The sequence below is a fragment of the Amaranthus tricolor genome, chromosome 3, assembly GCF_026212465.1.
Source record: "Amaranthus tricolor cultivar Red isolate AtriRed21 chromosome 3, ASM2621246v1, whole genome shotgun sequence".
NCBI classification, from domain to species: Eukaryota; Viridiplantae; Streptophyta; class Magnoliopsida; order Caryophyllales; family Amaranthaceae; genus Amaranthus; species Amaranthus tricolor.
The window spans coordinates 34,185,537-34,200,789 of NC_080049.1; the positions used below are offsets into that span (position 1 = coordinate 34,185,537).

General features: G+C 29.9%; 1 protein-coding gene across 1 annotated transcript; it reads left to right on the forward strand.

Annotated features, from left to right (window-relative positions):
* The first annotated feature begins 353 nt into the window (after positions 1–353).
* LOC130808567 (probable rhamnogalacturonate lyase B) lies at positions 354–10,164 on the forward strand. Its single transcript, XM_057674025.1, has 16 exons — positions 354–774; positions 2,493–2,612; positions 3,202–3,289; positions 5,723–5,844; positions 6,285–6,341; positions 6,580–6,684; positions 6,947–7,066; positions 7,144–7,279; positions 7,757–7,927; positions 8,006–8,268; positions 8,779–8,863; positions 8,956–9,097; positions 9,198–9,357; positions 9,457–9,573; positions 9,654–9,777; positions 9,910–10,164. Exons 2-16 carry the CDS (start codon positions 2,518–2,520, stop codon positions 10,162–10,164), a joined length of 2,040 nt encoding a protein of 679 aa, XP_057530008.1. The 5' UTR covers positions 354–774; positions 2,493–2,517.
* Positions 10,165–15,253: the final 5,089 nt, after the last annotated feature.

Genomic DNA, 15,253 nt, shown 5'->3' on the forward strand with positions numbered 1-15,253 from the left:
GATGAACTAGAACCTAGCGCCTAACTTCTCCATAAGGTCCTTGGCCAGATGACCGTAAACAGCGACGGATCTTCATTACACACCTAGTTTTTTTAAACACAAATTTTTAAATGAGATCATTTTACAGAGAGATCAAATTTATTATGATTACTCAATATGCATTAATAATTTTAAAGCGATTACTTATAACCTTAAAGTGAACACTAACAGTTTTAAAGCGATAATTTTATTTATAGTTTTAGAGTGATAACTTATAATCTTAAAATAATTATTTATAATTTTAAAGTGATTAATTACATTAATTACAAAAATAAACTAATTATATAAACGTATTTCATAATTAGACAGTCTCATCCAAGCTATAAGGGTTATTATGTAAAATTTTCATTCTTGTTCCCTTTGTAATTTGTTACTTTGTAATTAATTCATACTCCTAATATGCAATTACTATATGGAACTTTTTTTATTGAAGTAAAACAATCCTCCCTAGAAAAATTAAATAATATCTAATAGAGGAAATTAAAGATTTTAGCTTTCCCAAAAAAGATTTTTTTAATCCTTTGGTTTAGGAAAATATCTATCCATTAAAAGAAAGAATAAATTTAGTAATTTGCATTAAAATTGGAAATTATGGCATTAATATAGGAAGTGATTTCTACCCTGAATCCTCCTATTTAAAATGTGAGATCAAAGTTATTCTAACTTTCCAAGAACAAAAGGTTCTAAAGGAAGTTCACACAAAGTTACAATCTGATACTGACTTTGAGATTTCAGGTAAAATTACCCATTTTCTTATCACAATTTGATGCTATTCATATACTTATGTTTGACATGAAATGTGATAATGCAACCCTTTATATGTCATTATATATTCATGTTGTATGTCAAAATTAGTGATTTTTTTTTTGTTTTTTAGTTATAGAATAATCACATGCAAATCCATGATATTAATATAAAATGGAGCGAACATTAATCACTTTCATATGTGTGCTGAACCTACTCGATTGTTATTCTTTTGACATAAATAGAATTTTAAATCAAATGACAAGCTAAGGGTAACAGCAAGGGCGAATCCGAAGCTAAATTTTTCATAAAAATAATTTCATACGAGCTAAGTAGAAACGGTATATTAAATTTCATACGAGATATATGTAACTCCTATAATTATAATTGTGATTTATCAAGAGTTACACATACCATATAATTTAATTTTTTGTTGTTCTTGTGGTGCAACCTAGAAAATAATATTCACACAATTAATTTATTTTCTTTTGGATATTAATATTCTTGAAATCAAAATATGAGTCCGAATTGCACACGTTAAACCATCGATTTCCATGCAGGTTTAAATTCTCTGTCCTATTTTTTATTTTTTATATATGTTTCACTATTAGTTTTGTTCATTTCTATTCGGGACTTGATCCCAACAGTTAACCACATTTTTACTCAATAAATGTTTCACTTGCCCTTTCGTTAATGTAAGTTTACTACATAATCCATAATGCATGAGGCCTAAGCTCCTTAGGCGGAGGCAAACATTTTTTATTTGATTACATGGTATGCTTAGAGGAGGAAAGACTTATTGAGAATCGAATTTAAGACCTTACCAGTGAAAAGCAGTACTTGCTTCAACTGAAACAAGACTCAATTCTTAAGAGGTGAATATTTTTTTACTGACATTATGTGTCACTGATGTCAAAGTGAAACGCAAGGATACTGTATAAGCTAATCATTTCTATCATATTTTATCTGTTGTAAAATACTTGTAACATTTATTTTTTTCATGATATTTAATGCACTGATTTAATCCTTAATATATCTAACAATGTATAATAAAAAATTATAAAAATTCGATATTAATAATCTTTGCATTGAGACGAATAAACAATATCTCACTTGACTATGCTTATTTTAACTTATAAATTTATAATTAATTACAAATTAAGAGTAATAAATGATGCAAATAATTTGGAACCAAAGTATAAGATTAGAAAGATAGGGATAAAGACACAAGACACAAACAAGGAAATGATATAGCAATTGTTGATCTTGCAACTTAAAACAATTTATTTCTAGTTAAGGAAACTATTTGTATAATTAGCATTTTTGTTGTTAATTTCAGTGAGATCCTATTTTAATAGAAATTAATCTTGCATAAGAACATAATTGGAGATTATTGCCTTCTATTTTAACAAAGATTTTAACTATCTCATTCAATCTTGCATAAGAGCACCATCATAAATCAGAATTAATCATAAAAATTCAGCAACAAACAATATTTTAGATGATTGAATAAATTATTTTTGCAAGATGATTTTATTTGTACAAAATTCTGATAGAATAAATCACAAAGCTTCATCATAAATCAGAAGAAATCATTTTTGTACAAATAAAATCCCCTCTTCTCAAGACAAATAAAAAGTTTGTGTGACAAAGTTTTGATCATAAATATTTTTAAAAAGTTTTCAAATATTTATGTAATTTATTTTCAGAATTTACAGGGTTCAATATTTATAAATGGAGAATCGAAATATCACAAAATGGAAGGATATAATGAAAATCATATTTTTTATCCAGTTGATGTTTGCAGGAGATTGTAGTGGCAGAAATCCGTAAGTATTTTCTAATTTATTCATTCCTCAGAACTTTGATTTATGAATTTTTTTTTTGAGGAGTTGATTTTGTTTTGAACTACCTCAAGTTCACGTGACTTTTATATTTTCTAGGACTATAAAAATTCGAGAAAATGAATACATATTTGAAATTAAAGGGAATGGTTAACATTTTAATTATAACATTTTTATATATACTTACAACTTATTTTTTTAACAGAAAAAACATATATCGCTTTGTAATCCTTAAATGTACCCTTTAAACCTAATATGTAGCCAATTTCTCTAATTTCATGTTTTTAGCAACCTAAAATTTTAATTTTTCACGCTATCCAATCATGCATATTTTTAAATATTTTTTTTTTTGGAATTCTTGAGAAAGGTTGTCAATTTCTCTTGTGTTTTTAAAAAGGTTGTTATGGCAATATGCATACTTCTATTTTATATTCATATTTGAAAATTAGAGATAAGTAAAACAAATAAGTCATTGGCCAAATGATCCAAATAATTGTATCAAGTAAATTTTTCACGATATGAGAACTTAAAATACCTCAAAAAATAATGGAGTACTTTCTATAATATGCAATAGGATGGGAGGGGGAAGTATACCAAATATGCCGCCGGACTCTGGTACTGATAGTGCTGCTCCTGTACTGGTCAATGTTACTGCTAATCAGGTAAATATTTCTTTGGATAAAATTTTCATCAATAATACAAATTTTTCTTAATTTTTCAAGAATAATATCAACTTTTACTTAGCTATAAATAATACTCCTAACAATTTAGGATGTGTTCGTAATAGTATAATATCAATATTAATTTGTTTATAGTATGTTGGTTAAACGAAAGTTCATATTATTTTAAAAAAATATCCCTAAATTAATCTTATTTAAGGTTAATTAAAGTTAGTGTTTCATAAAAAAAATTGACAAAATTTATATTATTCACAATAATTTTTCCTACTTCTTTCTGTCTCCCTTCTTTTTATTCATCATCAAAACATTCAGGTCTGATAGGCATATTAGCACCCCTTGTATTATTATGTCAATAATGTTGTTTAAAATAAAAATCATAATGCTCGAGTATTTTTAAATAATTAATATATAGGTAGTAGGAAGTATATAGTTCATATAAATTGGAAAGAAAATATAGAATTTTTTGTAGAGAATCTGAACTACTTTAAAAATTATTGGGTTCACCAGTCGCAAATAAGCTGAATTAATTTGATACCCCATAAAAATAGTTTCAACTTTCAACTCCTATTCAAAATGCGGCATACTAATTGGAAGTTGTACCACTTAAATCCTAGTCAACTCTTTCTTATTTTTTTCCACATGAGAATTGATAACAGTCAAAATCCCTTCCTCTCACTAAGAACAACACCACTTGTGTTCCCTCCTCTAACAATATAATACGTCTCCTTGAATTAAGATGATAATCCCATTAAAAAAATTCAATAAAGTTGCACTTAAGGTTTGAAATTATGACCTACTGCCAAATTGATTAATTAAACTCTAATTAATATCACTAAGCTATAACATTCACATTTGATAATTTATAACTTTAACATAATTAATAATTTATGAGAACTATTACAATTAATGACTATTAACGGCAGAAAATCATCATACATTCTACTAAAACAATAAAAGAATATGACGCTTGTCACCTTTATACATCATGTTTTCCCTCCTAAATTTTAAGTAATTAAATATGAAAACTTTGAGTTTTAATTAAATTTCATTTCTAAATGAACAATTATAGTAAGAAAAAAGTCAATTCTAGAACCTTTAAATTTTTAAATACACTTTTTTAAAAAAAAATATTTTGGGTAACTTTGATTTAGTAAATTAAATGAGTAAACTATTAATTATGCCTTATTTACGATATAAAAATAATTAAAATATAAAATAGTTGTTAACTATAAATAACCTTATAATTAAAAACTCTTAAATTATGTAGCATCAAAAAATTTGTCAACTTTAATATTTACAAAATAATACCTAAAATTTTATCTAGAATAATCTAACAATGATAATCATGATAAAAAAAATTATAGAAGTATATATTTTGAGCATGTCATAAATAAAATATTTGTGTATGAGTATACCATATATTCATTTCATAGAAGGAAGTTTGATATAATGTTTGCACAATAATATAGCCTCTGTTTAGTAAACCATAAATTTAATATATATTAAGATTAATTGGTTCATTTAGGAAAGAAAAATTATCATTCATAAAAACTATTTTTATTAGTAAAAATTATTTTAATCAGTGAAATAAAATCATTTTACTAATAATCATTTTAGTTAGTAAAATATAGTTATGATCAATATAATGGTTAGTTTTGAAAAATAAACAATTATATTCAATAAATTTTTTTATATAACTTAATAAATTAATATATTTGTGCATTGCACGAAACATATACTAGTTAATGATTATTCAATTACCTTAATTCTCCCATTTTTCGACTATGTCTTCCTCCCCACTCTCTATCAAAATTTGGAAGCCTGGACCTCAGCGCCTGCATTACAGCACCAATCCACTGTTGTCGACAACTGGTTGATTGTCGCGAGCCGACTGAATCTTGTACCACCCCTTATCAACAAAAACTACTTACTTGACCACAATGAAGTCTCTTTCTAATATACTAGCCACCATTACCATCGTTAGGTCAAACTGGAAATCCACCCACGTATGCACTTCAGCATTTTAGGATGCCATCCATAGTGTTACTCCACTATTCTCCCTGGTCAAACCTTTGTCTCTAATTGGTGAGTGCACCACCGCAAATATTCCACATTAGTATGATATTGTCGCTTTGAGATAAACCCTATTTCTAGCCACCTTTCAAAAAAACCGCATACTAATTTAAAGTTGATTACTTGTGTGCTGATCAACTTTCTTATTTTTTATACATGTAACTTAGAATGACAATCATAAATAATAATAATAAAAAAGATCCTTTTTTTTGAAAAGAAGTATGAATCATAATAAGAGTACAAATTGTAATGCTACAAGTTAAATAATAATAATAATAATAATAATAATGTATATTTCTTAAAAAAAAATAATAATGTATAAATACGTGCAATATGGTGCAGATTGTGTTGGACAATGGCATAATTCAAGTGACTTTCTCCATTCCAGAAGGTTTCATTATTGGAATACGATTCGGTGGCATAGACAATGTACTAGATGTCACTAATCGCCTATCTGATAGAGGGTATTTACCTTTAATTTTTTTGACAATAAAATTTTCTTCGCCCCTTTAAATTTACTACATAGCATAAATTGAAATGAGATAATTTTTAAATGTTGTATAACAAATTTAAAGAGTGGAGAAAATTTATTGATATAGTAGAGACGAATATCATCAATTATGAATTTTTTCTACTCAATTTTCTTGCAAAAATGATCCTTGGCTAGTGTTAATGTCAACTTATAAGCATACCTTGCATATGAAAGTACATAATAAGAAATATGTAAAATGTGATTTAATATGAGACGGTCTTAGTAAATAATATGGTAAGATTTGATAGAGTGAGAGTTTTATTATTTTAATTTTTCTTTTTTGATTTTTTTTACTTTTTTACTTTTTTTTTGTGGTGTTTTACAAATCACGGTGATTGATTAAGAATTTTTTAATTTAATATGTGTATACAGGTACTGGGACATAGCATCAGTCAGTAATCCAGACAATGATGATACAAATGAAATTGGGTATTATTTAGAATTCCATGCTTAGAATAGGAGTTTCTCATAACATGATAACTTCACGAGCAATTCTTGTATGAGAAACTCACAGCAGATTAAAGCAACTCTTTTAAACAACTATGTTTAAATATCTAAAGTGTTTTAATGTTCAAAATGACATGTTAAACATTATGCGGTGACAATTATAAGAATTAATAAAACTATAAAAAGAATAGTATTTGATATCTAACTGGTAAGTTGACAGGCTTGGAGGGAGAAGTTATAAAATCATAAGCCAAACTCCAGATCAAGCAGAGATTTCATTTTTCTGTCAAAGAACTTCATCACTTCCGCTACAAGTTGAAATCAGGTACAATTATTAAATAGAATATTCATTAGTCTCAGGACCGACCCAATAAGGGCGCAAAAGGTTGAATATGCCGATAATTAATATTTCGCCCCAAGCCTCTTAAATCTCAAAACCGACCCTTAATAATCCTAAGAAGATATATATATATATATATATATATATATATATATATATATATATATATATATATATATATATATAAAAGAAGTTGAGACTAACAAGTATATATGCAATCTTGATCTTTGGGTTGTTGATCATGTAGATATGTATTGCTGCGTGGACGGTCAGGATTCTACTCTTATGCCATTTTTGAACGTGCAGAAGGTTTGCCACCTTTGGATGTGGATCAGATCAGGACTGTTTTTAAGCTTCAAACTACATTGTAAGATCTCTCACATTTCTAAACTAATCACCTTACATTGAAATTTTGTGTGTATAACATAAAGAATATATTTGTAGGTTTACTTATATGGCAATTTCAGATAAAATACAAAGAATTATGCCAACCTTGCGTGATCGAGAGACTGGTCAGCGATTGGCCTATAAAGAAGCTGTTCGAATAACAAAACCCACTAATTCTAAGATTAAAGGACAGGTATATTATGTCATCTACTTTAGTTGTCACCTTTCATGATATGAGTAGCTGAGTATATAACATTTTATGTAGTCGAATCTGATAGAATAGTGAGTAATTAACATATCATGAGGCTATAATCATAAGTTGATGGTCAACTCAACTATAAGCTAAAGGTTGTAGCCTCGGGGGAATCTTATGTATTTTATCACGTCCTTTGATACGAAAACCTATTGGACTATTTATAGATGCAACACAGGTCATCATCATACTCGATAGATACCATATCGAGAAACCAATACAATCAAAGATTTAAATTGATGATTGTTGAGAAATAATATGCTATATGACCCCCATATTGTTAAGGCTAAGGGTTTAATATTGTTGCTTTAGAATATGATTCAGCTAATCTACGGTTATATGTTTTGTTAGGAGAAAATCAACTTCCGAACAAATTATTAGTCTAATGACATTGAGTTCGTTCCATTTATGGTAAAGGTTGATGACAAGTACCAATATTCATGTGAAGATAAAGATAACAAGTTACATGGATGGATTTCCTTTAAACCTGCAGTAGGAATTTGGCTTATAACACCAAGTGATGAATTCCGAATGGGGGGACCTCTTAAACAAGACCTTACATCTCATGTTGGACCAACGATGATTTCTGTATGTAAACTAATTCTCATTAATTACACCTTTTTTGTGCAATGTAACATCGGTTAACCATCATTATTATGTCAATAGATGTTTCACAGTACACATTATGGTGGTAATGACTTAATAATGAGATTCAAAAATGGAGAACCATGGAAAAAGGTTTTTGGACCATACTTGGTTCATTTGAATTCGGCTCATGGGAAAGCAGATCCTGTTGTATTATGGCAACAAGCGAAAGAACAGATGCAGACAGAAGTTAAGAACTGGCCTTATGAGTTCCCATTATCCCCAGATTTCCCTAAGGCTAATCAACGCGGATCAGTTGTGGGTAGATTGTTTGTCAATAATGGGTATTTTCTTGAATCCTTTGATAGAGTATATAGCATAAGGTTTCACTCATCATCTAAAACCTTTGGTTGAGTGATTCTTTAACTTAAACTAATTGCATCTACAATATTCATCCCAGAGGGCTCTTAAATGAGGGGGTGTAATAAATTATACTCCCTCTATCCCGTGAGTTTTGACTCAGTTTTCCTTTTAGTCCGTCCCACCAAAGTTTCTCCATTGTAATTTTTGACCATGACTCACTTTTTTTTTTAATTCTCATCTACGCATTTGACTTACCTTTTCATCTCATTTACACATTTCTCTCACTTCCCCTTGAAATACCACTTTTACCTACTTTCCTTGGTTTGTTCACTAATTGCATAGGGAGGATATTCGGTGGGACAGAGGGAGCATTAACATATCCTGAGATTCAAATCATCCTGAGTTGGTTTCTTCTAATATTTACATTGCTTAACATGTTTGCATAAGTGCGCGTTTTTCAGGTACTGAACTTTCTTCATGAATTATAATAGGTCAAAAGTACCAACACCCGCAAATTTTGGTTGGGTTGGCTTGGCTGCACCTGGTGAACCAGGTTCATGGCAATACGAAATGAAAGTAAGCAATGAAAGACAAAGGACCATACAATTACTATTAGATTGGCTCACATATAATGTGAAACAGAGGACTAACCATGAGTGATGTTGCAGGGCTATCAATTCTGGATTCAGACTGATAGTGAAGGAAGGTTTCTGATACCGAATGTTCGTGTTGGCATCTACAATTTCTTTGCATGGGTTCCAGGATTTATTGGAGACTACAAATCTGCTGCAGCTGTTAACATTGTAGCAGGTACTTATCTTCAACTGCACTGTCAAAATGTGAATTCTAACACTTCAATTCCACATCATATCATGTCTACTAGTCTAAATGCAACTTCCTTCAAATAAAGGGAAGCAAATAAACATTGGTGATCAAGTTTTTATACCTCCAAGAAGTGGGCCGACACTCTGGGAAATTGGATTCCCTGATCGCAGTGCAGCTGAATACTTTGTGCCTGACCCTACTCCACACTTCACCAACCCTGTGTTTGTCAACGATGCTGAAAACAAGTTAGTTTTCCAAATTTTCTAGACCGCTGTTTCCCATGTTTTTTGCTAACATAACAATCATTTCATCGAAATTTTTCGGTTTTTCTTTGGAGCCAATAGGTACAGACAATATGGTCTATGGGATCGTTACACTGATCTATACCCGAGACATGACCTTGTTTACACAGTTGGTGTCAGTGATTTTCGGAAGCATTGGTTTTTCGCTCATGTGCTTAGGTAAATCCAACTACAACTACTACCTAGATTTGTGCAATACTTTAAGTCTAGACATTATTGATGTAAACTCATGGATGCAGAAGGATAGGAAAAACTTATCAGCCCACAACATGGCGGATTGTTTTCCCTTTACTGACCATTGCACCAAATACTACGTACACTTTACAAATCGCGCTTGCATCTGCAACACAATCTGAACTACAAGTGAGTCACATTTTTTAGTGTACTATTATATGCTATTCATGGGTCAGGTTTCTTCTACCCTAGACAGAACCATGCCAAACAGTAACATTCAGCCTTGTTACGTGGAGTCTAACAAATTAGTGATTTTTCCAGGTGAGAATTAACAATCCTGATGTGCAAAGTAAGCCTTTGTTCACAACATTGCTTATAGGTCGGGATAACGCAATCGCAAGACATGGGATTCATGGACTGTATCGCTTGTATACCATAGGTGTACCGTCTTCTTTGCTTAAACGTGGACATAATACAGTTTTCCTCACACAATCCAGAAATAATGAAATGTTTCGTGGTATCATGTATGATTATGTATGTTTAGAAGGGCCTCCATCTTCTCAGATAATGTTGTAATAAGCACTTCGATCATGAAATATAATTCTACACTGCTCCAAACATGTCAAAAATGGTCCTCATTCCTCCCTATGATACCCATGGAATAGTTTCTCCATGTTGCTACAAGAAAAAACAGATAGAGAATATAACACATTTTAGGGCCTCAATTATCATGTATACTCTAGAAAAACAGGCCGGTTACACAATGTACAAATGAATGATTATATAACTAAGGATTTCACTAGGTACGACAAAAAGACACAAAAATGATTTAACACTATGCTGAAAAGTGTCTCTTTCAAACAACTGCATAGATACTGCAATTTATGTATAATGAATATAAGATGGAGGGTTTCCATTGGAAGCATTTGCGATTTGTAATAAACTCAAAATTGTATTGTATTATATCATACATATTATCAATAATTTATTACATTCTAATTTTATGAGCCCAGTTCTCGTAAGACTCTCAAAAGATAGATAATCAAGACCAACTTGTTATGTGCATTTCAGGAATATGGCTCACCGTCAAATGAATTATGTTCTCATAAGACTCTCCAAAGATAAATAATCATCAAATGAAGTATATAAAAGATGTTATAATTTAGTTTCAGAAAACACTTTGGCACGATGACAAGCAATTATATCATTAGATTTTAAAATTTAATTTATCAAAGACAAAAATAATCCTATTTCTGATTTTGGGAGAAATGAATAACAATAATAAAGGAAAACATATCAAACTCCTTTATGTTGCGTTTGGTTAGCATGATTTAGCAATATTTCATTTGGAAATCTAAACTTGACTTAAATTTAGTGTTTGGCAAATCAAAAAAATCATATTTGAACTAATTCCACACTTGTTTTAAAAGTAGTTAAAGTTTAAAATTTGAAAATGAGTACTTAAACCTTGGCATTCTCAAGTTCTTTATTTATGATTTCATAATTGAAATCTCTACTATGAAATGAATTATTGTTCTCAAACAAAATCTTGAAAAATTCTTTCCAAAATTTATACTTACCCATACAATTTCCTACACTAAACTACAAAGCAACAGAATGAGCTCCTAGTACAGCACAAGCTTCACCTTACAAGAATAAACATGCCTTACGAGTTACGAAACTTGTACCACTTAGCACATATCGCTATTAGACAAATTATTGAACAATTATTTGCGCATAATCACTATCATAATGACAATCCTCTCAAAACACAAAAAATCTACGAAATGATTCTTACAAACACAAAATCATTAATGATGTATGGGGAAGTCTTTCGCCGGAAAAGTATTCACTAAGTTAAGTTATTTTCAAGCCTTTTTAGTCCCCCAATATTTACTTATGTTTACTCATACTGACTACAGTCAGGTACAAGATTTTCTTACTTCAATTCGACACTCATGCCTACTTTTTCATTTTCATGGCAATTGCATCTTAAAGTTATCGAGATGTTTCTACCATTAGTTAAAAGTTTTTGGAAACGAGCTTCTAATTTTCCCTTAAAATACCACTATAGGTTATAATCTCATCCATAATGATATGATATAAGCTCCACCTTGATAGCCCAAAATAGAATATTCTCATTAAATCCACATTGTATATTAAAATTCACACCTTTTCTCAAATTTCTCCTCAAGACACCAAAATTTTAGAAAACAAATATCATTGAGAACTTCACAAAAATTAGACTCTAGTACATTATAATCAATGATATGACTTGTTTATATACAATACATTTGAGAATCAATGAAAGGTCATACATATTCCAGCTTTGTAACCAAAAATTAACATCCCACTTTGTTATCAACATATCCACCAATACTCAACACTTCTATCAGAAAATCAAGGTTTTCTCAAACCACTGAGCACAATAATTCTTTAATATATAAACAATCACCAAGCAAAATCTAGAAATCTAAAATCATTATAATGCATTTATTCTTATTAGTCTTGGCATAAAACCCTAATTTGTAAGTTCATCAACATCAAACACAAAGCCATAAGCCTTAAAAAGGTCACAAATTAGACTCTCATCAATGATGAAAAAGATAAAAGTTCTACCTTTATAGCCTAAAACAGAATGTTCCCAAATAAACCAAACACTAATAATATTACAATTCAATTCTAATGAGCCTTAAAATGCTCACAACTCACATAATAGTTTCATCAGCAATGAAAAGGATATCAACTCAATAAACCAAAACGCATTAAAATATACACTCCTCTTTTGCAACTAAAAAACACCATCAACAACTTGAAAATGTGTACTCGCAATTCAATTAATTACAAGCATTAGTTCATCAATTGTGCATTCTCTAACAAAATTCAACAGCAAAAATACGAAAGATTTAACAAATACATGTAAAGACATTAGACACACCATTCCGCAAATTTTCCATCACGATAACAATATCAAAAATAGAAAAACTCGTAAAATAGACATACGCTACAAACACTGAAACAAAATCATCCAATTTTGTTACGTTACAAACAAACAAACAAACAAACAAACAAACAAACAAAAAAGAAAAAACATAAAACCTTTTACTTACCCTGAATCGATTCTCGACTCACCATCTTCACTTGTAATCATTTCTACTGGCACCACTTTCATCTTTCTTGTTTTTTCCAAACCGATCCGCTTCCATCATCACCCACATCAGAGCCAGCCGAATACTTCATCAGACCCGGATCCAGGGATACGGATTCGGGTTGGGTTACTCACTAAGTGTTTTGGGGTTCCCATTACGCTTAGAAGTATAGAGAAAGGGGAAGGCAATGAGAAGCATTTGATGTGTGATTTGAGAGTTGCAGAGACCCCTGTCGTTGACGATTATAAGGGCCTTTATCATCGGAAAAGAGGAAATTTATATTAGGTCGGTTTCCAACTCAACTGTAACATTTTCATTTTTTTTTAAATGTATGGATAAATAACAATTATTTAACAAAAATTATTCTTATGTGTTCTTCACTTCTTTGCTTTTGAGATTTTATGTTATAATCTTTGTTCCTTAATAAATTTCCATATAGATGTTCACGTGAATTAAAAAAATTAGAATTTTTAAAATATTATTTTATTAAATAATAAATTTGATGAAAAAATAGTAATAAACATTATAAAATATAAAAAAAATTGTATAAAATATATATGGGAACCAAAACTAAAAAACAAATATATTTATAAAGTTAGTGGGAAACATGTGGACCATAAGGATTATAAAAATATTAAAATCAATTAATGGAAGATATGTTTAGACCATAAGCATTATAAAAATATTAAAATGGAGATGAATAAGGTTATTTTTATCCAAAATTTGTGATAAAAATAAAAAAATTTTTTATGGGGACAAAAAGTGAAACACCCCAATATAACAAAATGGAAACTTTTTTAAGAAATGGAGTGAGTTTTTTTTTTATTTTATATAATGTATTTTGTCTTCGTTGTTATTTATAAATAATCGTTATTGTTAAAAGAAATAAAAAAATTTATTAAAAATTAGTATTATTTAAATTAAAAGAATAATATTTTTTTTCATGTATCATGTATGGTTATGAATCTTATTCTCACGTGACTAGGGATGGTTATGGGTCTAGGATTCTGTTGGACCCGCCCCAGTTTTAAGGGTCTGGGTCTTATTTTTTGAGACCCATCAGATCCGAGTTGAATCTGGATCAAGAAAATATTTGACGGGTCCGGGTCCGGGTCTGCACATTGGGACCCGGACCCGAACCTAGACTCGACCTCGAGACCCAGACCCTAGACCCGCCCCTCAGACCCGGACTCGGGCCCTATACAATTAAATATTTTTTACTTTTTAGTAATTATTTTGTATTTGAATTTTATGGACTCGAACAAGTGTTTGTAATACGATAATAAGTTGCTTACAAAAATACAAAAAGACTCGCAAAAGGTTCAATTTTGGCAATCAAAGAGACTTTGTTTAAGACTCATTAAGCACCCATCAAGAATCCTAGACCCATCAGATCCGGAGAGTCTGGGTCTGGGTTTGAAAATTTTGAACCCTTAGAGTCCGGATCCGGGTCTGGATCTAAGGGTCTGGGTTCGAGTCTGGCCAGACCCGCTTCAAATCTGCCCCATGACCATCCCTACACGTGACCCTTCCATATCCTCTGTCTACCTACTAATAAAAGAAACTCTTGAGTCTTGACTATATCAACTTAGTTACTATTTAGCTTGTAAAGGCCATGAGAAAACCTTATTTAAGGCATGATTAACCTTGTGTCTTTGATTCAATGTGGTTGTTTTTCTTATTAATGTTTGTAAGCCATCATTTCTTATAGTCGTTGTTTATCAAAGTGTCTATAATATATTGTTATTTCATTTTCCAATCTAATTTCTCTTTTTATTAAATTTCACCTATTTTATAACTTGTGCAAAATGAGAGAGACAAAGGAAATATTTTATTTGTACATTGGTCATATTTGTGAAGATCATGATGCCTACAAAATTTGTTCATGGTAATTGGTACATATTGGTGTATTATATATATTCCTAATACTTCTTGCGCTAGTTTCTCGAGTGATTTTGAGGCTGCACTATCAAACCATCAATTCTTGTATCTAATCATCGTTTCGTGGTCAACATCACTTTTAGATATTAAACATCCTTACACCTTAACCCTTCTGTTTATGCTAGTCTGAAAATGATTATTTTATATGCAAATTTAGCATTGGATCAAATTTAGTGCTATTTTTTCAATAAAAGTTTTTCTTCTAAGATATAATGATAATGTCATTATTATTATTACTAATATTTATATCTTTGACTTTACTACTTTCTAATTATTATTTTTTTTACTTTATTATGATTTTTTACTCTTTAGCTTATATCATTTCATATATTAGAGAATCATAGTATAATTTATTTCATTTATTTAATTATTTATAAAATATTTTCAATTTTATTTATTAATAGAGTATTATTTAATGTATTTGATTTTTTTGAAATGGTTAAAACATGATATACTTTTTTTGTTGTAATTTATTTATCATGAACTAAATTTTCACAATCACTTGCGCGCACAATGCAAAATATCATTTAATGTACATAATGTATACAACCGTTCAAGGTGAATGAAATATAACT

Coding starts and splice junctions, on each gene's coding strand:
- LOC130808567 (XM_057674025.1), top strand. CDS start 2,518: ATGGAGAATCGAAATATCACAAAATGGAAGGATATAATGAAAATCATA. Junction 3,290..5,722: donor TCAATGTTACTGCTAATCAG/GTAAATATTTCT, acceptor AATATGGTGCAG/ATTGTGTTGGACAATGGCAT. Junction 6,685..6,946: donor CCGCTACAAGTTGAAATCAG/GTACAATTATTA, acceptor TTGATCATGTAG/ATATGTATTGCTGCGTGGAC.